Source organism: Callorhinus ursinus, unplaced genomic scaffold, assembly GCF_003265705.2.
Source record: "Callorhinus ursinus isolate GAN/ISIS: 27379988/994484 unplaced genomic scaffold, GSC_fseal_2.0 scaffold25, whole genome shotgun sequence".
NCBI lineage: Eukaryota > Metazoa > Chordata > Mammalia > Carnivora > Otariidae > Callorhinus > Callorhinus ursinus.
In genome coordinates this window covers 36,170,760-36,196,122 of record NW_027397087.1, presented here as the reverse complement: position 1 = coordinate 36,196,122, position 25,363 = coordinate 36,170,760, and the positions used below count along the sequence as shown (strand labels likewise).

The window sequence follows — 25,363 nt, the reverse complement described above, 5'->3', positions numbered from 1 at the left end:
GCCAGGTTAAGGTCAAATTTTGAATTTTACCTGATTTTAAATAATTCCTAATTAGTGCTTATCTAACTCATTATCATTTAGCACTCGTCAGACCAGTTTTTCTGTCGGATAGGCTTGCGAGCCTGTAGTCTCTGTTAATTACTTAGCTATGCCATTGTAGCGCAAGTGCAGCTACAGACAATGTGGAACTGAGCAAGTGTGACTGTATTTCACTAAAACTTTATTTCTAGACATTGAAATTTGAATTTCATATAATTTTTCACATATCATTAAATACTATTTTAATGTTTTTTTCAACCATATAAACCATATAAAAACAGTGGATAGGATTTGGCACATGGGTATAATTTTCCTACGGTGATCTACATAGTAGATTTTTGGATGGCATTCCAAAAATGTTTATTGAATTTAATAAAGGAAGAAAAATCTGTTTCTTTCTCTTGTACTGTCCCAAAGAAGGAATCCTGTCACTTGTCACCTTTTTGATGAATTCCAAAATTAAAAAAAACAAACCCAAGAAGGAGCTGTTTATTCTCACAATTCTCTAGTTCAAAAAACAAAAAAAATGAGGTTATTATTTCTTCTACTTAAGCCTCTTAGGCTTCTAAGGAAAATGTAATGTACTGCTTATGTGGTTTCTGGTAGTGGTAAATATTGTTTTAAACCACAAAGCACAAAGAAAATTTATGTTAAGTGGTTTGTAATTATATTCTTATCACGAAAAGATTTTATGTAGAGAAAAAGGGTACCACTTGCATTATCAAACAACTTTTCATTTGTGTTTCTTTTTTCATTCACTGTCTCTTTAGTCTCTTGTTTTTGTTTCAAGTTTTTATTTAAATTCTAGTTAGTTAACATGTAGTGTAATATTGGTTTCAGGAATAGAAATTAATGATTCATCACTTACATAGAACACCCAGTGCTTATCACAAGCGCCTTCCTTAATACCCATCACCCATCTAGTCCATCCCCCACTCACCTCCCTCCATCAACCCTCGGTTTGTTCTCTATAGTTAATAGTGTCTTATGGTTTGCCTCCCTCCACCTATTTTTTTCTTCTTCCCCTATGCTGTTTTGTTTCTTAAGTTACACATATGAGTGAAATTATATGGTATTTGTCTTTCTCTGACTGACTTATTTTGCCTAGTGTAATATACTCTAGCTCTATCCATGTCTTGCCAGTGGCTAGATTCTTTTTGATGGCTGAGTAATATCTGTGTGTGTGTGTGTGTGTGTGTGTGTGTGTGTGTGTACACACATATATATATATAGCTCACATTTTCTTTATCCATTCATCAGTTGATGGACATTTGGACTCTTTCCCTAATTAGTCTTTTAGTATTTTGAATGCCACCACTGGGTCTAGCTATTTGTACCATTCTTTTTACTCTCCTCAAGTGAATAACTTCTCTTTAAACTTCATATGGTTTAAAAATATTCATGTTGGCTACACCTGAAGTAAAAAATTCTATTCAGTTATCAGTCACGGAAATCCCATCTATTTCTCTATTTATTTTTATTGATGTATAATTAATATACAGTGTTGTACTAGTTTCAGGTATACAACATGTTGATTCATTGATTCTCAGTGCTCACCACCTGTCACCAACAATGTTATTACAATATTACTGACTATATTCCCTATGCTGTACTTTTTATCTCTGTGACTTTTTTATTTTATAACTGGAAGTTTGTATTTCTTAATCCCCTTTATCTATTTCACCCCTCCCCTCTAGCAACTATCACTTTTTTTCCTGTATGAGTCTGTTTATTCATTTGTTTTGTTTTCTGGATTCCACATTATAAGTGAAATCATATGGTATTTGTCTTTCTCTGTCTTATTTCACTTAGCATAATACCCTCTTGATCTATCCGTGTTGTCACAGATGCCAAGATCTCATTCTTTTTTATGGCTGAGTAATAGCCCTATTGTGTATATGTGTGTGTTTGGATACATATACCTCACTTCTTCTTTATCCATTCGTTATTGGCACTTGGATTGCTTCCATATCTTGGCTGTTGTAAATAATGTTGCAGTAAACATAGGGGTGCATATATCTTTTTGAATTAGTATTTTTTCTTTGGGTAAATACCCAGTAGTGGAATTATTAGATCATATGGTATTTCTGTTTTTAATTTTTTGAGGAACCTGCATACTATTTTTCATAGTGGCTGTACCAGTTTAGGTTCCACCAGTAGAGCATGAGGGTTCCTTTTTCTCCAAATCCTCACCAACACTTGTTCTTTCTTGTCTTTCTGATGCTAGCCATTCTGATAGGTATAAGGTGCTATCTCACTGTGGTTTTGATTTGTATTTCCCTGATAATGAGTAGTGTTGAACATTTTTTTCTTGTGTGTTGACCATCTCTATGTCTTCTTTGGAAAATGTCTCTTTGATTCTCTGCCCATTTTTTAATTGCATCATTTTTATTAACCGCTTATTGGATATATCATTTGCAGATATCCTCTCCCATTTACTATGTTGCCTTTCATTTTGTTAATGGTTTCCTTTGCTGTGCAAAAGCTTTTATTTTGATGTAGTCCCAGTAGTTTATTTTTGCTTTTGTTTCCCTTGCCTAAGGAGACATATCTAGAAAAATGTTGCTAAGGCTGATGTTCAAAGGGATTACTGATTATGTTTTTTTTCTAGAGTTTTCATGGTTTCAAGTCTCACATTTAGGTCTTTACTCCAATTTGAGTTTATTTTTGAGTATAGTGTGAGAAAGTAGTCAGGTTGAATGATTGTCATTATGTTGTCATTTATACTTTATTTGAGAATTGCCTGTTTCAGGTCTTTTGTTCATTTGTTAATTGTGGGATGGATTTTTAAAGGAATTTTTATGGTTCTTATGTACAGATAATAAGTCTTTGTCATTGTTGGAAAGATTTTATTTAGTTGCATTTGTTAAAATATGTATTGTACTTATCACTTGAAGGTTTATATTTTTAAGTGTTTATATTGTCAAAATTAATATTTTTTAAAAAGACTTTTAAATTTGTCATGTTTTTAACTCAGTTCTGTGCTTCTCATATAATAAAATTTTTAGTACTTTTTGAGTAACGTTATATAGTTTACATAGGTACAGATATATTCTTTCCATGGACAGACTCACTGCCATAAATATGGTATGGTTTTAAAAATTGTGATTGGCTACAAAAGCTCTCAAGTACTTTATTAACATCCTATGTTGTATTCTTTAGTTGCTTTATGTACAACTCCAATCTTCAGATTAGTAATTAGTATATCAGGATCATGATTGATAGGGTTGATGTTTTGTTTTCTTTTTCTGTGTACATTTCTGGCTTACATGCTATAGCCCTAGGATTGAATTTAATTTATTGTCTCTGTGAGTAAGGATTCAGTTACAGATAACAGTAATAACTGTGGATATTTTTAAGTAGAAAAGGACTTAATTCAAAGAGGCACTTACAAAATCATTAGAAGTCTTAAAGAGTTTCAGAGTATTAAAATAGCAGTGCAGAACTGACCCCAGCTGTAATCAGCTAGGGAAGCAGGAAACTGCCATTCTAGCTGCTGCATTCGGGCACATAACTATCTGTGGTGTGATCTAGGAGTCAGAAAGGAGGTGCTACAACTATTGGCTCCAGGGCTAAGGTGCATTTATTAGAGTTTCAGTGACAGCACAAATTCCGTGTACTCTGCCTCTCAACTCATAAAGGTAGTACCTGGACATTGGGATCACAAAAAGCTAAAGTACTTTGATGTGCATGCTTGTCAGAAGAAACAGAACCTAGTAGTCGAAGTCTCTGCTTCAGTTATACCTTCCTAGCTTCACGTGTGGGATTTTAAATGATGAACTTAAATTGCATCTGGAACCCAAATGCAAGAGAGTTTGAGAAATGCAGTTTTCTTTTTAGCTGGAAAGCTTCTGCTGGAAAGCAGGAGGGGTAAGATGGATGTTGAATATCCAACCTCTCATATTCACCACCGTCATTATACATAGGTGATAATGAAAACTGGCTTATAATTTTGTTTTTCCTGTTCTTTGATTAATTTATGTGAGGAATTTGATTTTTCTCCCTTCTTTTCAGCACTTGCTGGAGGTAAATTCTTTAAAGCACCTGACAAGACTGACACTACAGGATCGCATCACCAAGTCTCTTCTTCATTTGCATAAGAAGAAAAAACCTCCCAGCATCAGTGCCCAGTTTCAGGTTATTTCTTATTTTACCTTTTTATAACAAAAAGGTTTTTTAGAGGAATCTGTTTCATTCAGATTGGCATTGAAAAGTCAAGATGATCTGCAAGATACCTGAATGGAAGATGATACATATGACTTAAAAGCCATATTATAGTGGTCATTTTGGAGAGAAGTAACAAGGGTGGAAAGCCAGCTGCCTTTCTTTTTCATCCTTTTATGTGTGGGTAGTGGATATCCCAAAGAGTAATTCATTGTTTTTAGTGTGAGGAGACAGGCAGCAGAAAATTGATACTATAAACAAAACCTGCCTTTAAGCCCTATTGTCCATATATAGTCACTGTTAACATAATCTGTATGTTTGTTTTCTATATATATTTTAAACTTCATGCTACTGCTATCTATATTTAAATGGGATTGCAGGTATTTTCTGGTTTTATTTTAGTTTTATATACATAGAAATCCTTTTCTTTTTGTTGTGACTGGGCATTTGGCAATAAATGTGATCATAATAAATTAAATAACAATTATATAATTGTCAAGCTGACTTTTATTCTCTGAACATAAATCTATGTCTTAAGTTTTTTACAGTACCTACGTATTGGCTTTATAATCAGAGGAAAAGTTACCTAAAAAGGATTGTTTTTTCAAAGATAGTTTGTTTATAGCAGCAGGAAGCAGAATTGGTGGTTTCCTGGGGCTGTGAGCAGGAGCAGTTATTATTGCATATGGGCAGGAGGGAAATTTCTGGGGTGATGGAAGATTTCTACATCTCACTTGTGGTGATGTTTGTACAATTATATAAACTTACTAAAAATCATTGATGTGTAGACTATAATAGGTACATTTTTATATTATTTAAATTGTATTTCAATAAAATTGTTAAAATGTCACTTAAGAGAATGAAAGGGCAAGCTGCAAGGTACGAAAATATACTGGCGATACATCTGAAAAAGACTTTGTATATGGAATGTATGAAGAACCACAAATCAATTTTTAGAAAGACAGAGACCCTAATTGAAATGGGCAAAAGTCTTGAACAGCCAAAACTTGTCTGATATCAAAAGGTATAATCCAGAAGGCCAGTGAGCCTATTAAATACCTGCCCAACATTATTAGTCATCAGAGAAATGCAAATTAACTACACACTTGCCTGCATGGCTGAAATAAAAAAGACTGATTATACAAAGTGTTTGCAGGGATGTGGAGCAACCAGAACCTTTATACACTGTTATTGAAATATAAACTGATGCAGGTATTTGGAAAACAGTTGAAAGATATGTAGAAGAATGCCCATAGCAACTTTATTCATAATAGCCCAAACTGGAACAAATAAATATCCATCTTCAATGGATTATTTAGTTGTGGTATAGTCATATAGTGGATCACTATTATATAGTCCTGAAAATGTACAAAATATAATTATATGCAACAAATACAAACTAGTATATAGTGTATCTTTGGTTTTATGTGAAGTCATAGAACAGGCAAAACTAACTTATCATCTTAGAAGTCAGGGTAATTGTTATCCTTGGTTCAGGTGTGGCGGTGGGTAACTTATGTACAGGTGACCTTGCTAAATTCAATGGGATGGGGTAAAGATGGGCTTCTGAGGTTCTGGTAATATTTTATTGAGTTGGGCCTTGTTTACAAGAGTGTGTTCCTTTTGTGAAAATTCATCAAACTGTATACTTGTGATTTAAGCATTTCATTTTATGTATTTTATAATACAATAAATATTTCTGACAAAAAAGAGCACTTAAAAGTAAAAAAATTATATGTTGCTGTAACATATATGACAATAATAATAGGAGTCTATATGGTTATATGGCTTCTAAGTTTTACTTGAAGTCACAAAATATTAACTCTGAGTAGACTGTGACAAGTTTGCATATTATAATCTGTAGAGCAGCCACTAAAAAATACTACAAAGAAATGTAACAGAGAAGCCAATAGATAAATAGAATACTAAAAAACAAAATATGTTATCTGACCATAAAATAGAATTAAACCAGAAATCTAATAAAGAAAAGATAACAATCCCCAGATATTTGGAAAATAAAAAGCAGACATCTAAATAATGCATGAGTGAAAGAGGAAGGAAGGTTTTAAAAATATTTTAAATGAAAGTAAAATATCAAAGTTTGTGCAGTGTAGCTAAAGCAGTGTTCCAAGGTTCACTGATAACATTAAATGCTTTTAATGAAAGGAAAAAGGCCTCAAATCAAAAACATAAGCTTCTATCTTAGGAAACCAGCAAAAGAAAAACATACTAATTCCAAAGCAAGCAAATAGAATGAAATGATAAAGATAAAAGCAGAAATCAATGAAATTGAAAACAAAAATAATAGAGAAAAATCAATGAAACCAAAAAGTTGGTTCTTTGAAAAGATAAAAGAAATTATAAACCTCTAGCTGGACTAACCAGAAATAAAAGAGGTAAAGTACGAATTATCAGTATCAGGAATGAAAGAGGGGGACATCACTAGCATGAACACTGAAAGTGGGGGACACTAGCTAGTAGATACCCTATGGGAAATTTTCAAAGTTGTTTAGGAACGCATGAGTTTGAGTAAATTGTTTCATGAGATGTGAAGAAAAGTGAAAAATTTATTCTAGACGTTATTCTTTAATATATCTGCAACATATACTTTTGCCAAACTATCAGCTTTAAGATTAAACTACCATCCTTCTCCTTAATTTAATCAGTATGGGAATATACACAATTTGCTTTTGAGAAAGAAAGCTATTTCTGTGTATACCATTGTTTCACCATAGTTTGCCAACATTACTGTTTGTATTTATAAATTATTTTCTGCCAGTTTAGAATGGGAGAAAATGCTAATTATATTGCTTTGTATTGCAGGCCTCGTTAAGCAAGCTGATGGAGACACTTGGTCAAGCAGAACCCTATTTTGTAAAATGCATTCGTTCTAATGCTGAAAAGGTAAAAATGTCCTGTAAATGAGAGCTTCTAGCTCTGCTTACTTCAAATCAGGCTTTACATTTTTTTAAGGAGAGTAAGTAGAGGGGAAGAGCTTTTATAATCTTTTTAAGGAAAAACTGTTCTGTATTTTCTGTAGATACCCTATTTCTGTACTTACCTGCCTTTTTGGTATTTAAATGGGCTTGATTTAGTGTTTCCTAATAATCTGAGAAACAAATATGTTATGAAATTCCATCATAAAAAAGAGTTTTATGCAACTTTTGTTACCCTGAGATTTAATCTTATTTGCCTATAAGCTGTCATTCTTAAAGAATTTGCTTAGCATTTTTTATGTTTAGAGCTTTTTATCTCTGCTAAATAAGGAAGGTACTGTGGACATTCTTGATTCCTTCCTGTTTTCTATGATAGGTCTCCTAATTAGAGCTTTGCAAAATATATCTAATAAGTATAAACATTTGCCATATTTCTTTATGTTCATCATAGGAAAAAATAGTTCCCAGCCTGAATAGCTAAAATGTATAGTTCTCTAGTACTGTAAATATATAGTGTGAATTATGTCCAGCTTTCTTAATTTTTAGGAAGCAGCCTTCAACTCTGCAGTTTACAGACTTTGTGAACTTACCGTTTCTGTGGCTTTTATGTTCTCAACTTTGTAAGAATATACTATAATAGGACCAGTCTAATAGTGTGTCGGTATAGTATACATGGGTCAATACCTGCAAAGTACTTAGAATGTTCCTGGTCCATACTAATTGTTTAGTATTTTGTTAGCTATTCTTTTAGAGTAGCAAAAAAGGAAATCTTTTTATTTACAGTTAAGTAGAAGTTTGAGTCTTATTAGTTGAGACCTTGTTATACAGAGAGTTCAATTAGTGAAGTGTATTTCAGGGCATAGAATAAGTACTAAATAAACATTGACTGCTATTAGTACTATTTTTTTATTTTTATTTTTTAAAGATTTTATTTATTTGAGAGAGAGAACACAGAGAGGAGGGGCAGAGGGAGAGGGAGAAGCAGGCTTTCCGCTGAGCGGGGAGCCCAATGTGGGGCTCAGTCCCAGGACCCTGGGATCATGACCTGAGCCAAAGGCAGATGCTTAACCGACTGAGCCACCCGGGTGCTCTGACTGCTATTACTATTTAACATAAGTTGCCCATTTGATTTTTTTTCCTTGATAGTTGGTATGTCCCATGTCTCTGCAGGAAAATGTTTGGGATTGCCTTAGGGGGTCATTGAAAATAGTATTTAGGGAATAGGGAGAAATCTCAGAAGCCCCAAATAAATCTTTGGAATAGCTACAAACATGCCTACTGAGATACCTACAAGTGACAGGGTGTTGTGACTGGTGATGAATGACTACCTCCCATTAGCTTCTTCCTCGTCAGTGCCTAGGCAGTGAGGAGATCAGTTCTCAGGAACTATAGCAGTTTTTTGTTTTTCAGTGTGTCCTACCAGTATCATCAGCAAAAAAACATTTAGGGAAATAAGCTACTCTTTTATTTTTTTTTTTTAAGATATATTTGAGAGCAAGAGAGAGAGTGGGGGTGGTGAGGTGCAGAGGGGGAGAAAGAGAGAATCTCAGCCCATCTCCCTGCTGAGAGCAGAGCTGGATGTGGCACTTGATCTCATGACCCTGAGATCATGGACTTGAGCCAAAACCAAGAGTCGGATGCTTAACCAACTGAGCCACCCAGGTGCCATGGAAATAAGCTACTCTTAAACTTGTACTAGTCATTGAAAGAAGAATCTGTCAGCTCTCAGTTAACCAAGGCAACTGGTAGAGTGGGTGGGGTAGGTGGTTTCTGAGTAAGATTATAGAGAAAATCTTAATTAAAAACAAAAATACAGACAGTCTTGACTATATATAAGTAGGTTATAGATTTCTATAGTGGCTAGGCTATGTGGCCTCCTCCTGTGGGCAACTACATTTCTTTTTAGCTTTGAAGGTCCTCTCCCTCTACAACTAGAGCAGCCTGGAAGCTTGGTTTCTCCTTTTTCCCCTAGGGTCAGGCAGTTAGACCTTTTCTGAAGCTACCAGCTGGGGAGGTAAGATTTTCCCATCACCTCTGCTGTGTCTTAACCAGACAATCTCCGGTCAATTTTTAGACATTCAAAAGCTAACCATACTTACAGGAGAAACATTAATTTGGGGATCTCTTAGTCTGGGTTAATTTTTTTCCATTTGTTTTGTTTTAGCTGCCGTTAAGATTCAATGATACCTTGGTACTTCGACAGCTTCGGTACACTGGGATGCTGGAGACAGTTCGAATTCGCCAATCCGGATACAGCTGCAAATATTCTTTCCAGGTTATGCTTTATAGTGATATTTAAATGTATATACACTTAAGTAAGTTATTCCTGTGTCTTATTTTTTATTTGGGTCTCACTTGTTTTATTTCTCCTGTTTCTTCATTTGCATTCCATCTTTTGTATACAGAATTGAAGAGGGTTCGAGAGTACTCACTTCCATTGAGTGGCAGCAATCTTATTAAACTTGTGGTGTGATAGAATCCAGTTCCTGGCTATTCTCGTTTGATCTGAATGTTTGCTAATACTAAGTTTACTCATAACACAGTAGTTCTTCCTACTGATTACTCCAGTAATTGAAAGAGTTCAATCAGAAAAGATTCCATTTAGTTTTCTGTAAAGTTATCTCAGTAAGATTTTCTTTCATCGTAAGCTGCCAGCAAGGCTTACAGTTATTCTCATCAGCTATTGCTGCTATGGGTATAGAAATTATGTTGAAGCTTTTCAGCAGCTGAGCAAGTTCTTTGCTGTTTGTGGGAGGGAAAGTTTCATTCTCAGTTATACCCTGACACCTTTGCATATTTTTCTGCTAGAAATTTCAGTTATTAAATAACTTTTTCTTTGGTCGTTAATATGGCTTTCTCAAAAGGGATCATTAGTTTCTGCTTTTTTCTTCTTCCATTCCCCTTTAATAACAAAATATGTGGAATTCACTATCTTCTCTCCACCCCCACCCCTATTTTACAAATTAACTGTTTTGCAGTTTTTTAAATTAAGGAGTAATTTCTTGGTTTCAGTCTCTAAAAGATGAGGAAAGAATCAAAAGGACAATTAGCTAGTTTAGGACCATGTTTACATATAATTTTCTTGTGATTTTACAACATTTTTCTTTTCATTTTTCAGGATTTTGTGAGCCACTTCCATGTACTTCTTCCCCGAAATATTATTCCATCCAAATTTAACATTCAAGATTTCTTCAGGAAAATAAATCTTAATTCAGATAATTATCAAGTTGGAAAATCCATGGTAAATATAACATATACAGTCCTTATCAAATTTGAGTAATTTTTATATTTAAATAATAATGACGATCATGAGAACATTTATGCAAAAGTTAGTGTACCAGATATCATAAGGAATTTGATTAGGCCAAGATTTTTACTTAATATAGTCATTATTAACCAAAGAGCTTCTTGCCAATGCTCTAGTTCTGTCTGTAGTTTTAACTGCCTAAAAACAATCTCTTCCCCAGGTATTCTACCATAATCTTCAACTCAACTTGCTCTAAGTGACCTTATCCAGATTCCCCTACTGTCTTTAACTTATCAACTACTCTTTCTCTGTCATCCTTCTTCTAGGTTATTAGGCTAAAAACTGTAATTATATTTGGCCAACCCTTCGCTTTAATCCTTTTACAAAATTCTGTTTCTTTTTTCCCTCACAAATGATTTTCATCTCTCCCTTTTTCTTCATTCCTGCTGCTTGCATTTTAGTCTGTTCCTTAGCTCTCACTTATATTTCTCTTACAGTAAACAGATCCCTCATCTGATTTCAGTCTGTCATTCCATTTAACTCACTCTACCCATAGTATCAAAATCATCATCTTAGTACCTCTTTCTTTTATGTTGGCTTCCTGCTTAATAATAATCCCATGATAACTCCTCATTAAATTCAAACATCTTTCTCTTCAAGAATCTCCATGTCATGACTGCACACCATTTAATGTCTTCTTTATGAAGATTAATTGTTCTGTTGACCCCTGTGTATGCTGCCCTGTACATGTACATTTATTATTATTTCCAACTCCTTGTTTTGCTCAGGTAGAGGCCTCTGTCTTTTGCCCTTATAGTTTACTGTTTTCCTTTTTGCATATCTAATATCTATCTCTTTTTTTTTTTAAATAGTTTTAAATTTTTGACAGACATGGGAGGTGATGGATACATTAATTAGTTTGTGATAATTACTTCACAGTGGATACATATATCAAAATAACCCATTATACACCTTAAATATATATAGTTGTTTCTATCTACCTGCTCTTAAGGGTAAAGTGCAAATCCTATTTCCAGAGGGTCTATGTCTTAAGTTATATTTGTTTTCCCCTATATCCCCAAAGATTTATTAATGGAATGGAAGAGTAAATAAACTGGTTAATAGCCTTGGGTAACAAGAAACCTCTGATGCATACTGGGTTTCAAAAAGACTATTATTATCAGTTTATTCATATTATCATCAGACTTCAAGATCTGTGGTTCCCACCTTTCCCCCCGACCCTAACATCCTTGAAAATAGGAAAAATGACATGTTACCAGTGGTACATTGGCTCATGATGGCGGTGAATTTCCCATGGGAATAATACATCACAGTCTCTAAGACTGAGAATTTTATATTATGTTCATTTTTCCATTTCCCCTTCTATATTTTAATGTCTCTTTTTAAATTTGAGAACGACTTCTTTGGATAAATGGATAGAAATATGTATCAGTACTGCTTTTCATGTCTACCATTGTATTCTTCTTTAAAGAAGCTTACCACAGAAAGGATGATTCATGAAATAAATTTCTCATTTCTTCTTAAGCTGTATTCCTCGTCTTTCTCCCTTTTGGCAGGTGTTCCTAAAGGAACAGGAACGACAGCACCTACAAGATCTGCTTCACCAAGAGGTGCTCCGCAGAATCATATTGTTGCAGCGATGGTTCAGGGTTCTTCTGTGTAGGCAGCATTTCCTCCATCTGAGACAGGCATCCATCATTATCCAGGTTGGAAGCAAAGGATTCCTCATATGAGATTTGCTAGTTTATGTGGCCTTTATTTTAGTAACTAGAATTTTACTGTGAAGCATTTGAATAAGAATATAAACTTCAGAGATGAGAATGTGTCCTATTCATCTTTTTTAAACATTTATTTATTTATTTGAGAGAGAGAGAGAGAGAATGGACGGAGGAGGGGCAGAGGGAGAGGGAGAGAGAGAATCTCAAGCAGACTCCCTGCTGAATGCGGAGCCTGACACAGTGCTGGATCTCATGACCATGAAATCATGACCTGAGCTGAAACCAAGAGTCAGTTGCTTTATCGACTGAGCCACCTAGGCACCACTCCTGTTCATTTGGGTTCATAGCACCAAACAGATTACTTATTATAATAATAGACTACTGATAAATATTGATGGAGTTGAATAAAATTAAATTGAATTTATGGCTATAATGTCTTATAAGGTATGGTTGGAGCAAAGGAGTTATGTGCCTTAATTTTTGTTGACATAGTTATTTTTATTTGATAGTTTTCTGAGAATATTTGAGAGTTATATATACATTGTTATTACTCTGTACTCATCTTGGATGATAGGAATCTTATTTCATATTTTTCTGTTTTATTTTCTCCCTCATTGATTTATATGATGACTGTTCTCCATAGGCCCCTTTTTGTTTATATAAGAAAATCTTTAGAATCTTAATCTTTGAAACATGTGTATGTTGGCCTTAAACCCACTAATATTGGTAAACTGTAGCATGAGAAGATAATGTAATTTGTTAAAGCGTCAAAAATTTTTAAATTATTTTATGTTCTATATAACTTCATTGAGGTTATATTTTCTAAAAGAGTTGTTTTAGCCAAGCATATCTGGAAAAGAGAAACTTTTTTTTCCCCACTTTAATCATGCAGAATTTAACTCTTTAGCTACTTAACCTTCAGTTGTGACATAATAAACTTATTCTTTTTTTCTGTGAAAATATGGTATAAGATAAGACAGCAGTTTTTATTGTTTTCCCCACAGCGATTCTGGAGGAATTACCTAAATCAGAAGCAAGTCAGAAATGTAGCTGTGCAGAAGGATGCTTTAGTTATGGCTAGTGCGGCCACTCTTCTCCAGGCTTCCTGGCGTGCTCACTTGGAGAAGCAGCGGTATTTGGAGCTCCGGACTGCAACCATCATCATCCAGCAGAGATGGAAGGAACATTATAGGCGGAGACATGTGGCTGCTGTCTACATTCAGGCAAGATGGAAAGGCTACAGGGAAAGTAAGAGATATCAAGAACAAAGGAACAAAATCATTCTTTTGCAGTCAATATGTAGAGGATTCAGAGCAAGACAAAGGTAATCTTTGTTGGTATGATAATTACTCCTCTCTTTCCAAGTATTTGTTTATATCTCTGCACTAACACTTGCCTAACTTGTATTAGAATTGGTTATGTATAATTTTGTCTTCTCCACTGGGCTGTGGTACTCCTAGCAGTTTTAACCCACATTGTGTGGTCTATAATAGAAGCTAAATAGATGTTTATTGCATTAAATTGGATTGAAAACCTACATGGTCTATGGTTATAACTGCTAAGAGTTAACTTTTACATTTGGTTTAGTCTTTAAAAATTGGCAATATTCAGTTGTTTTTACCTTTAGAAACTTTAATTTCATTTTAAGGTTTATCTTAAAGATATTTTTTAAATGAGAGCTTTACTTCTGAGTTAATTTATGTTTTGACTGGAATGCCCTATTAGAAATTATGCACTTAATAAAATATCATCTCATTCAGAAATGGAATTGTGAAATGTGTACCCAAGTTAGCTTAAGAAGAAAAATCTGGAACTTTCCATTTATTAAATTCTCAGTAAAATGTATTCTTTCCAGTAGTAACTAGAAGATATCTCTAACCCATTTTTCCCTGTTTTTATATAGATTTAAAGTTTTAAAAGAACAAAGACTGAAAGAAACTAAACTAGAACTTGGATTGGCAAATACTGAGCCATCTGGAGCTCTGGAAATTCAGGGTTCAGACCCTTCAGAGTGGGAGGATTGTTCCTTTGACAACAGAGTAAAAGCTATAGAGGAATGTAAATCTGTGATGGAGAGTAATCGAATTAGCCAGGAAATTTCAATGGACTGCTTGAAAGAGTCCCCAAACAAGCGACAGGAGAGAGCCAGAAGCCAAAGTGGTGTAGACTTGCAGGAAGAAGTGATTGTAAGAGAGAGACCTAAGTCCTTGGAGGATCTCCACCAAAAAAAAGTAGGTCGGGCCAAAAGAGAAAGTCGGAGAATGAGAGAACTAGAGCAAGCTATATTTAGTTTAGAATTGTTGAAAGTTCGTTCTCTTGGTGGCGTGTCTCCTTCAGAGGAACGGAGATGGTCTACAGAACTGATGCCTGAAGGCCTTCAGTCTCTACAGGGTACACCTGACAGTGAAAGCTCTCAAGGAAGCTTAGAACTTCTGAGTTGTGAGGAAAGCCAAAAGAGCAAACTGGAGTCCATAATTTTAGATGAAGGAGACTTGCAGTTTCAATCACCTAAAATATCTAGCAGTCCAAAATTTGATTCACAGAACAATACCCTCAGTGCTTCAAGTGAGACTAACTATACATTGATTGAAAAGGGGGCATCCTCTGACTCAGTGTATTTGAAGAATGGGACTATGAAGGAAAAACTGGTTTGCAGTTCTGAATCTATTACCTGTAAGCCACAGCTGAGAGACCCCTATATTTCAAATAGTTTGCCTACATTTTTTTATATTCCTCAACAAGACCCACTGAAAACAAGTTCCCAACTAGATACAAGTATCCAGAGAAACAAGCTATTAGAAAGTGAAGAAACACTTTCAGCTCTCACTTTGGATATCAACAGGGAAGCCAGAAAGTACCACTTCCCAGGAGAAAATCAAGTTGTTACATCTGTGAATACAGATTCTTCTAATACTGTGCTGAAGAAGTTAGAAAAGCTAAACATTGAGAAGGAAGAAAGGCAAAAGCAGTTGCAGCAACAGAATGAAAAAGAGATGATGGAACAGATTCGTCAGCAAACAGATATTTTAGAGAAGGAGCGTAAAGCCTTCAAGACAATTGAAAAGCCAAGAACTGGGGAGTCCTTCCTGGCACCATCTTTCCATCCATCAGAGCAAAGAGTAGAGAGGCCATCCTCTCTCCTCATTCTGAATACCCCAAATAAGCAAGAACCGAATGTAGTAGGGCCTCCATCAGTAACTATAAAAGATGCAGCTCTTCTTCCAAAAGACAGTCCTTCTGCTCACCTACCCCAGAAGGACCGACCTGTCACCTTGTTCTTTGAAAGGAAAGGAGGCCCATGCCCATTTGCTACTACCAAGGAATTATCCAAAACAGACAGAATATGCACCCAACTGAATGTAGCCTGTAAAGTTTCTAATAATCGTATTTCAAAAAGAGAACACCATAGACCAACTCAGCCTTATAGCCACAAATCTGATGACCCTTCCAGAGATGGAACTACTAGGGTTATTTTCTTTATGCCAAAGGACAATATGAGTATTTCCCTGTAAGTGAAATGCTTATTTATTTTATGTATAAATGGGAAACTTTTTGGAGAATTTTATTAAGGTGCCTTAATCTACCTCAACTGTTTGTATGGGTGCTACTGAAATTAGCCATTTTCTCTGTGTAAAAAAAAAATTCCCTAATTGTGGACTCTAGCAGCTACCTGAAGTTGAATAAAATTATACCATAGAAATCTTTGACTAAGCACAGATAAGAGTTTTTTGGTTCCTCCTCATTAAGTGAGAAAGCATTTGTGAAGGGCAGTACAGTGCCTGTAAACCTAGTAGGCATTCAGCAAATGCTGGTTGCCCTAGATCTCTCAGGTGTGGCAAGTCCAGTCTTGTTAGTGTCAGACTTTAAAGTTAATGTACTTTGTCCCAGCGATTAGCCTATTGTCTTCATTAAGTACTTTATACTTTTTTTGTATGGTAAAAAACACAAAAAGAATACAATTTATCATCTTAACCATTCTTAATTGTACAGGACCATGGTGTTAACTATCTGCACATTGTTGTGCAGTGGATCTCTAGAACTTTTTCATATTGTAAAAGAAACTCTTATTACCCATCAAAGAGCTACTCTCCTTTACCCTTACTCCAGGCTCCTGGCAACTACCATTCTACTTAGTTTGACTACTTAAATAGATGGCTCATATAAGTGGAAGTTCTTCATAAAGTTTTCTTAACTAGTGGTCACCATGGAAAAGTACTTTTTAGATGGAACATGAAAACAAATTATAAAATTTAAGAAATTTGTATTAAGTCTTTGTATGTAGTGGATTCTTTCAGTTCTTGTGGGAGAATGTCAATGTTTAAGTAAAAGGAGGGTATATATCTTAGGGGTAAAAAAATTAAATTTCACATTTACTGTGAAAATAACCTTTTCTCTCATCATAGTTTGAGCTTTTAATCTTTCAGTCTTTAAAATTATGTACAGACTTTATAGATCCTTTGTAAATACAAGAAAGAGATCATTGATATTTTTCCATCAGGGATTTTTGTATGGTATTATGAAATGCAGTTGAACTAAATGACAGCTTGAGGTCCTATACTTGTGCATTAACCTAGAGATTGCCGCAAAGTTCAAAGACCTTGTGTAGCATATATAAGCTCATCAGAGTGTTAAAAATATTATTTCCTGTCATTCTGATTAAGTTTAGTGATGTGAGGAGTGTGTGTGTAAGCTGTTGGATCCATGAATGTGTTCTGTAGAAGGCTTACTTATAGATTTCAAAAACATTAATCATTCTTGTGAATTCTTTTAAACTCCTTTTATCATTTTCCAAGATAAACAATCTTAGGGCTACTCGATCTAGTTTGCTTTACCTCATAAGATCTCCTTATCTTCAAAATGATTATATATTAGGTTGTTTATGTGAAAGTTAAGTAACATTCATACTTCAAATCTCCTCTTGTTGCGTTTTATAGAATTGTAAATGTTGGTGTTTCTCAATTATTTTGTCCTGTTCCCACATATTATAGATGAGATCACTGAGGCCTACAGAGGTGAAATGACTTGTTCCAGGTCACACACTGAGAAAGAGTTGGGAATAGAACTTGAGTTTCATGATTAGGAATCACTGTTGAGTTTCATGATTAGGAAGTAACGTTAGTATTCTTTCTATGCCATAGATAAGTGCATAGTGGTCTTCATCTGGTTAATGAAGGAGAACAAAAAAGAAATCATGGAGAAATCTAAAGAAAATGCTGTGAGTTTAAAAGTTGGCTAGGGTTGTCAAGTGCTGTCAAAGGTCCTGTTAATTGTTTCCCTCTTTTTAGAACAAAGCAAAGGCCAATAGGCTCAACTGTGGCAAGAAGTTTTAACAAAAGGGAATCTTTTAGGATAGCCTAGGATTGCTAGGCTTAATCATACATTGGTCAGAAAGGGAGATCTCTGAGAAGCCTTTAGCTAGCAAAGATTGCCATCTATTTAGGCTTGTTTTAGGATTCATTGCATAGGGCAAAGGACAGGATAACCTCTTACAGCCCCTAGGTCTTCATTTGTAAAAATTAAATGGAAGATTTTGAATGATAGAGCAATTACAAGCCAACTTATAAGTTAGTATCTACTTTAAACCCAGCACTATGCTAGAAGGTCAGGTATGATTCTCAGTGAGCTTATAGTTCTGCTAAGGAGAGATTAGCAATATGTCGTCGATAAATTTTAAGAATCATGGTACTGAATTAATATAGGTAATTGGGGCCATGAAAGTCCTGAGTTCTATTCAGATTTTCATCAGATAACCATTTCTACACAGAATTTAATGATAAAGTAGTCACATTTTCTGGTTATTCAAGCAAAATTAAGTTTTCACAAGCTAACACCTCTGTATGGCACACCTCCTTTAACTTGATAATGATTTGTTATCATTAAACATCGTTTAACGATATCGTTAAACACAACTATCGTTAAACACCAACACTAGCAGTAGTGTTGATTTTGTTCTGAATAACAAAGTTTTAAAACTACGATAGTAGATGAAAGCTGCAGAGAGGTTTCAGAAAGAAAATTTGCTAGCTAATAGTAACCATCTCAGTATAAAACAAAGTAATGGGATCTATATCACTTGATAGCTACTTATCAGGTATTTTATAATGGTTAGAATAAAAGCTCCCTTCCAAGACTAATTCTAAGGATTTGGGGATGTGGCGTTTTCCCTTATCATCAAATCCGTTTGTTTTCTTGAGCTAATTCTGCTGCTGCTATTCTTAAACATATGTCATAGTGGAATATACCCAGTGATTATCGGGGACAGGCCTCTAGTAATCCAGTCAAACATGTCAATTCTTGATAATACTATTAATTAGGTAAGCAGAAAAAAATTGTTTTGGGAATTGAATAAGATCTGGAAGTATTTATGTAATTTGCTAGAATTCTTTGATTTGGCTTGTTAGGCTGTATTTCATGCTGTACTTAAGACTGCTGCCATGGGATGTCTGCTAGGAATTGAATTGTAATCCTGTTGTTTATTATCCTAAGTGTCAACAAGGAAGTCTTAAACAGTGGAAATCCTCAACTCCGTAAACAAGGTGAACCAACTTGGAAACCTGTGCAGTTAACCGGGCCGGGCCAAGGAGAGGTAAGTATTGAATTTTATCTATCTTTTATGCAAAATAGATGCACCTATTTTGGAAATTATTATTCTTATAGGTTGAGGACCTCATTTACGCATTTAGTCCCAAGTGTATATGCGAAAGAAGCTATGAGTTAAGTCTGTTATACTCAGGGAGGTGTACTTCAGGGAGGGAATGGTGACTAAAATCCCAGATTATATTTACAAAAAAGATGTTGCTTAAAAAAGGAAGGCAATTTATGCAAGTGGCTTTGGTGACATATTATGGTAGTGAAAGATGATTTCCTTGGCTGTGGAGAACTGTAGATTTAGCTTCCATTTTTGTCCTTTGTCTAGAGTAATGTATATGGATTGCTTTTGGTTATCTCTGTCACTTCTAGTAGAAAGGACACTGCTAGTGGGGTGGAGGGATGTTTCAAGAAATTCATGAGCTCTCTGTCTTTCATTGGCATCATCTCCAAAAAAACCAAAACAAAACATTGTTGTGTTATTTGTTTTATCATTTGGTCAAGCAGGTTGCCAGACCGGCCCATAAAAAGAAAGCTCGAATGGCGCGGACGCGCTCCGATTTCTTGACTAGAGGTACTTTTGCTGATGGGGAGGGGGATACAGAGGAAGATGATTACGATGACATTATTGAGCCCCTTCTCTCCCTTGACCAAGCTTCTCACTCTGAGCTAGGGCCTGCACCCAGCCTGGGTCAGGCCTCTCACAGTGACTCCGAAATGGTAATTTTACAGCAATATAAGAAAAATAGGAAACAAACAAATCTGATGGGAATAGTGAATAGCCTTTGCTAATCTAAAGCTAACCTTCACAGCTTCTTCCTCATATAATGGTTTGTACATGGGAAACCTCAGTGAACACAGCAACAAAGCTAAACCTTAATTTAATAGGACTCAGATAAAGGGCACTTTAACAGTGTATGTCAAATCATAAATTAGGGAAAACTAAGGTTATTTAATTTAGCACTAATGTAAAGACTTTCTGTTATATCTTAAAAGGTCTAGAGCAGGGGCCCTCACATTTTTTCTGTAAAGAGCCAGATAGTAAATGTTGTGGGTCCTATAGTTTCTGTTGCAACTCTGCCACTGTAGAGTGAAAACAGCCATAGGCAATAAGTAAACAAATGGGCAGGGCTTTGTTCCAGTAAAACTATTTTTTTTTAATTTTATTTATTTGACAGAGAGAGACACAGTGAGAGAGAGAACACAGACAGGGGGAGTGGGAGAGGGAGAAGCAGGCTTCCCGCTGAGCAGGTAGCCCAATGCGGGGCTCAATCCCAGGACCCTGGGATCATGACCTGAGCCGAAGGCAGACGCTTAACGACTGAGCCACTCAGGCACCCCTCCAGTAAAACTATTTACAGAAACAGGCAGTAGGCGGTATTTGATGTGCTGGCCATATAGTTTGCTGATTGATCCTTGGTCTAGAGTAAAGGCTATATGTTAAATAATCCAATTGCTTTTAACTGGAATGGGAATATCTTTTCCCTTTTTTTGTTGTTTTTGCCTTTAAACTTGTTTCCCCTCCCCCATTTTTTAGTACTAGAAAATAAGCATGAATTTAAAAAAAAATTAATGAGCAGTGCCGAAAATGTTTTCCTGGACCAACCTAGCCAGGTAGAAGGCTGTGTGTAATATGAATTTGTATTAATCACAGATTATAACATTGGAGTTATATTTGAATAAAGCTGCACTTAGTCAAAATATTTGACTAAGGACTATAACTTGATCATCATATTTCAACCAACATTAGGAATATATAGTTTGACAAGTATGAATGTATTTATGGACATAAAATGTTTGATTTTGGAATTGTCCTGGAAAATATACAGTATAAGGACTCTGTATGTCTACTATGTACTAAAAACATTATCACTGATGAAGTGGAGTGATATATGCATTTTATTTCCATGCATATCCTTAATTAAGTTGGGTTTCTAATGTTCTTCCTTAGTATCTGTTCATTATGGTAGGAAAATTTTAGGTTGGTCTTCTTGTGACATTAAGTATTTTATCTTTGAACTGTTTTAAAATGTGCCAAAGAATGAAATTTTCTGCTAATTTCTAGAATATCCTCATTGTCTTTATCTTCTGTTAGAAATACCCCGTTTTTAAATGATAATATTGATATTCTAAGAAAAAGAAAAAATAAAAACAAAAATGCATGACAAGTTCTCTAATTAGATAAATGAGTAATTACCCTGAGCCAAACTGTAGGATTGTAAAAATTGGAAATAATCTGTATATCCATTAATATATATAATTAGAGCCAAAGCCCTCTCTTCAGTGTAGGGTAAAATAACTCCATTTTGGAGGTGCCCTGTTTTTGAGTTATAAATAATGAAACATACTTTACCATATGATTAGTGAAGATGAGATTATATTATGGAATAACTAATTTTAATGAAAGGTATTGCTTTTTTAGTGTAAATAGGGAACATACTTAAATTATTCTCTAAAGTATACATAGATTTTTCATTTGTGGAAGAACTTAGCATTTGTAATTGCTGTTTTGTTCCTGAAAGTTTTCTTTGTTACAAACCTTAGTCCTTTTGGTGGTAGAATTCTTCCTCACTGAAAACTCTTAATGAGATGAACCGGAAGTTGGGCTTTCTGCTTGGAGCATTCCGCCCCTTTAAGGGTTCTAGCTGGTAGCCTCTGCCTGTGATTCTGTTCACCTGCTTGACGGTCACTGCATGCCAGTAGTTGTAGAGCACTCTGCCTCCCTGCACAGTGTATATAGTCTCTTCTCCAGCTTTCTCGCTGTCTGTTTCATCACTAGCTATTTTAGGAACAGGTGGTGGTGTTTGTTTCTGGTGGACACTTGCATGAAGAAGCTTTGCTTTCTAGAATATGCTAGTAGATACTTATTGGGGATGGGGGTGGAGAGGGTAGGAACAGTTTAAAGTGTGTTTCTGTTTGTTTATCTTGAAAATTTGCCATGTTCTAATGTTCTCTGATATTGTAAAGATAAAGACTAATTGTTTGTAAATGGGATCTACTGAGTTCTCAAAAATTCATATATCTCAGGATTTTAAATACGCTTGATTTTCTAGGCACATGGATTTTTAAAAACTTGATTTTTTTTTTTTTTCTGGACAAAGTGATCCTGTCACTCTGACATTTGCTAAAAAGAGTGTTATTCAATCTTGGAAGAAGCCATCTGACCTTTCCAGTTGTGAAATAACTGATCTAATGGAATAAAGACAGTTATAAATGAATTACCTGAAGAGGATTTGATAAGCATTACCTCCTGAATTCATCAGTCGTTAATTAGTTATTACCTGCTAGGAGGAGTTGAGACAAGAGTAGTAGTTTACCTCCTTATGACTTTGGTGTTTGTTTGTTTGTTTTTTTGACTTTCTGCCTTTAATTCTGCCATTTGAATAACTTTAATCTCCAGATGCTGCTCTCACTCAGTTCTTCTATCCACTCTGTTGGCTTTTTATCCAAGAAGAATGACATGTTCTGCCATGTAATATTTTTAAGGTGGTTTTCATATAGTTTTTTAGTCTCTCAGTATTCTAGATGGTAAGTGAGTTAGTCACATCATTTCTTTTCCTTATTAGTAGAATTGGTATAGGTAACATAGTTTCCTCTGTCATCTCTAGATAGAAAGCAATCATCTCTTATGGGCACGACTCCCAAGGAGCTCTCCAAAATTTGTCTTCTTTATCTCCAGTATGATAAATTTCTCATTTTATCCCCCAGACTGCTGTCACTTCTTATATTCCTGTTTCTGTTTGTTATTATCTGAAATATTCTCCAATCCTTATCTGTTGAATTTTCCTTCTCTCCACTGCTCACTCCACAAAAAAATGCCAGAAAAACCTGTTGATTGAGCAAGGCTAAGTTTTTTAGCTTATTTTACAGTAAAGGAAAATCTGCCTTGACTAGGTATTAGGAATTTCTCAGAAAGGGGAAGCCAAGAGAGGATGTTTATAGAATTTAATTTAATTTAATTTATTTTTTTTTAAAGATTTTATTTATTTATTTGACAGAGAGAGAGAGAGAGAGACAGCCAGAGAGGGAACACAAGCAGGGGAAGCAGGAGAGGGAGAAGCAGGCTTCCTGCTGAGCAGAGAGTCCAACGCGGGGCTCAATCCCAGGACCCCGGGATCATGATCTGAGCCGAAGGCAGACGCTTAATGACTGAGCCACCCAGGAGCCCCTGTTTATAGAATTTTAGAACCTAAGCTGGTGATTTTGAGATGGTTCTTTCAAATTGGAAATCTGGTTGATATTGAACAGAGTTTATGACATACAAGTGTATGTCACTCCCAGTGCAGCAGCTCTACTGTTGAATACGCTTAGTATTTATCTCTTTATTATTAATTAATTAATTTCTTTTTAAAAGTTTTTATTTATTTATTTGAGGGAGAGGGAGAGGCGCAAGCAGTTAGGGACGGTTCGTAGCATCACAACTCTCTGCTCTTTAAAGATTTGGTATAATTTCCCTGTGAAACCATCTGGGATTTTTTTTTTTTGTGGCATAATTCCTTGATAATTAACTGTATTTCTTCTAGAGAAATTAGTTTTGTAAGCTTTCTATCTAATGGAGTCAATTTTGATAAATAATTTTTTCTTATGAAATTATTCATTTCATCTAACTTTTCAGATTTATTTGCAAAGAAGTCTGGAAATTAGTCTCATGATTTTTAAAAATTCTGTTTCAATCGTTATTTCCCTTCTGTCATTTCATATTTTGTAGATTTGCGTTTTTTCCTTTTTTTCTTTAAGTTAGGTAGTCACTTGTCTTTGTTGTTACTATTTTCCAAAATAATAGGATTATGATTTATTTATTATGCCTAGTTTCCCCCACCCCCATTCTCCAATGAATTCTTTTACCTTTATTATTTATTTCCTTATTTTTAAAAAATTTACTGTCTTATTTTTCTACCTTTTAAGTGGGGGAATTGAATTCATTTATTTATTTTTATTGATGCAGGTTTTTAAGGCTGTGAATTTTCTTCTGATCACTTCAGATGTATCTTGTTTATTGTAATGTGTATTGTTTTTAATTATTTTTTTAGAAAATCTGTAATTTCAGTTTATATTATTTTTTACCCAAAACTTGTTCAATAAAAATCTTTTCATTTTCAGAGGAAGAACATTTTTATCTTTTAAAAAAACTTTTTTAACTTCTAGTTTTACTGTGTTGTGATTAAAAGTATTTATAATGATTTATAAAGATCAAATTTCCTGACTATTGTCTTTGTTAGTTAATATGTGGTCAGTTTTTGAGAAAGTACCATGTGCATTTTTTTAAGTAGGTGTATTCTGTATTCAGAATGTAAAATTTCAGTATATAACCATAATCTCTTCCTTACTGATTATGTTGTCTTCTGTATCTTTACTATTTTTTGTACATTTGATCTGTCTTATATAGAGAATGTTGTGTTAAAGTTTCCTCTTATTCATTCTGAATTGTGACTATTAAAAAGTGTCCTTTGTTACATCAGTGCTTTTTCTTGAATTCTACTTAAATCATAATTAATCACAGTCTGTGTTTTCTTAATTATTTCCATTTGTCTGGAATACTTTTTCTCATCCTTTAATTTTTAGCCTTTCTGGATCCTTTTGTTTTATTTATTTTATTTTTTTAAAGATTTTTATTTATTTATTTGAGAGAGAGAGAATGAGAGAGAGCACGAGAGGGAAGGGAGTCAGAGGGAGCAGCAGACTCCCTGCTGAGCAGGGAGCCCGATGTGGGACTCGATCCCGGGACTCCAGGATCATGACCTGAGCCGAAGGCAGTCACTCAACCAACTGAGCCACCCAGGCGCCCTGGATCCTTTTGTTTTAGATATGTGTTTTGTATGCAGTATAGTTGGTTCCTACTTTGTGAGCCAAATTAAAAAAAAATTTTGCCTTATAGATGAGTTAAATCTATTCCTCTTTATTGATATAACTGATAGATGCAGTCTCATTTATCTTTCTTATAATTTAGTTATTATATGTTATGCTAAATTTGCTGTGTTTATGTTACTTTTTTGCTGTTTTACTTTTTAAAATTTCTTTTGATATGGGGTTTGGTTTTTTCTGTTGGTTTGTATATGACTTTTAAAAATGCCTTAACTTACTGTATTTTAATTTAACCAATTATTCTCGTTAGTCATTTATAAAAATATTTTTTAATTCTCACTTATTTTGGCACAACTATTGATGAATTATTCTTGTCTGTACTTTTCCTCTCCTGTTTCTCAGAATTTTATTTATATTTTGTCAGAACATACAATTTTACATATTCTTCTACATATTCTTATATATATAAATTCTGGTTTTGCCTTATGTTTGAAACATTTTCATGGATTACAGTTTTAAATATTGTGTCCCATTATTTTGTTTTTCTTCTTTAGGGACTCCAATTATAAATAAGTTTTTTTTTCTTTTCCTGTCTTCCATCTCAACCACCTTCTCTCTCTTTTTTACTCATTTCTTTATACCACTTTCTATTCTTTATTATCTTCCTGCCTTTGTTCAGTCCCTTTAAATCTGCATTTGCATTTTTTCTCCCTTGGGCATCTTCTAAGTTATTCTTCACTATCTTTTTATTTCTTTCCTGAGTTCATTCAACTCCCTTCATTGCTTCCTGGTTTTTATTGAGGTGGGGGGGCTCGTTTCTATTTTTAATTTTTGAATTTCTGATTCAG

The 25,363-nt window shown here is 34.6% G+C and overlaps 1 protein-coding gene across 12 annotated transcripts in view; it reads left to right on the top strand.

Annotated features, from left to right (window-relative positions):
* Positions 1 to 25,363, top strand: part of MYO9A (myosin IXA) — a 346,819-nt gene that overhangs the window by 214,855 nt on the left and 106,601 nt on the right. For 9 of the 12 annotated variants that reach the window (XM_073877314.1, XM_025883650.2, XM_025883655.2 and 6 more), the window contains 9 exons: positions 4,054 to 4,176; positions 7,027 to 7,107; positions 9,304 to 9,414; positions 10,258 to 10,380; positions 11,964 to 12,113; positions 13,130 to 13,449; positions 14,029 to 15,633; positions 18,612 to 18,711; positions 19,218 to 19,433. In XM_073877314.1, the coding sequence (XP_073733415.1) occupies positions 4,054 to 4,176; positions 7,027 to 7,107; positions 9,304 to 9,414; positions 10,258 to 10,380; positions 11,964 to 12,113; positions 13,130 to 13,449; positions 14,029 to 15,633; positions 18,612 to 18,711; positions 19,218 to 19,433 (2,829 nt within the window). The remainder of the gene's footprint in view (positions 1 to 4,053; positions 4,177 to 7,026; positions 7,108 to 9,303; positions 9,415 to 10,257; positions 10,381 to 11,963; positions 12,114 to 13,129; positions 13,450 to 14,028; positions 15,634 to 18,611; positions 18,712 to 19,217; positions 19,434 to 25,363) is intronic. The other 3 variants (XM_025883652.2, XM_073877315.1, XM_025883656.2) reach the window with 3 other exon arrangements.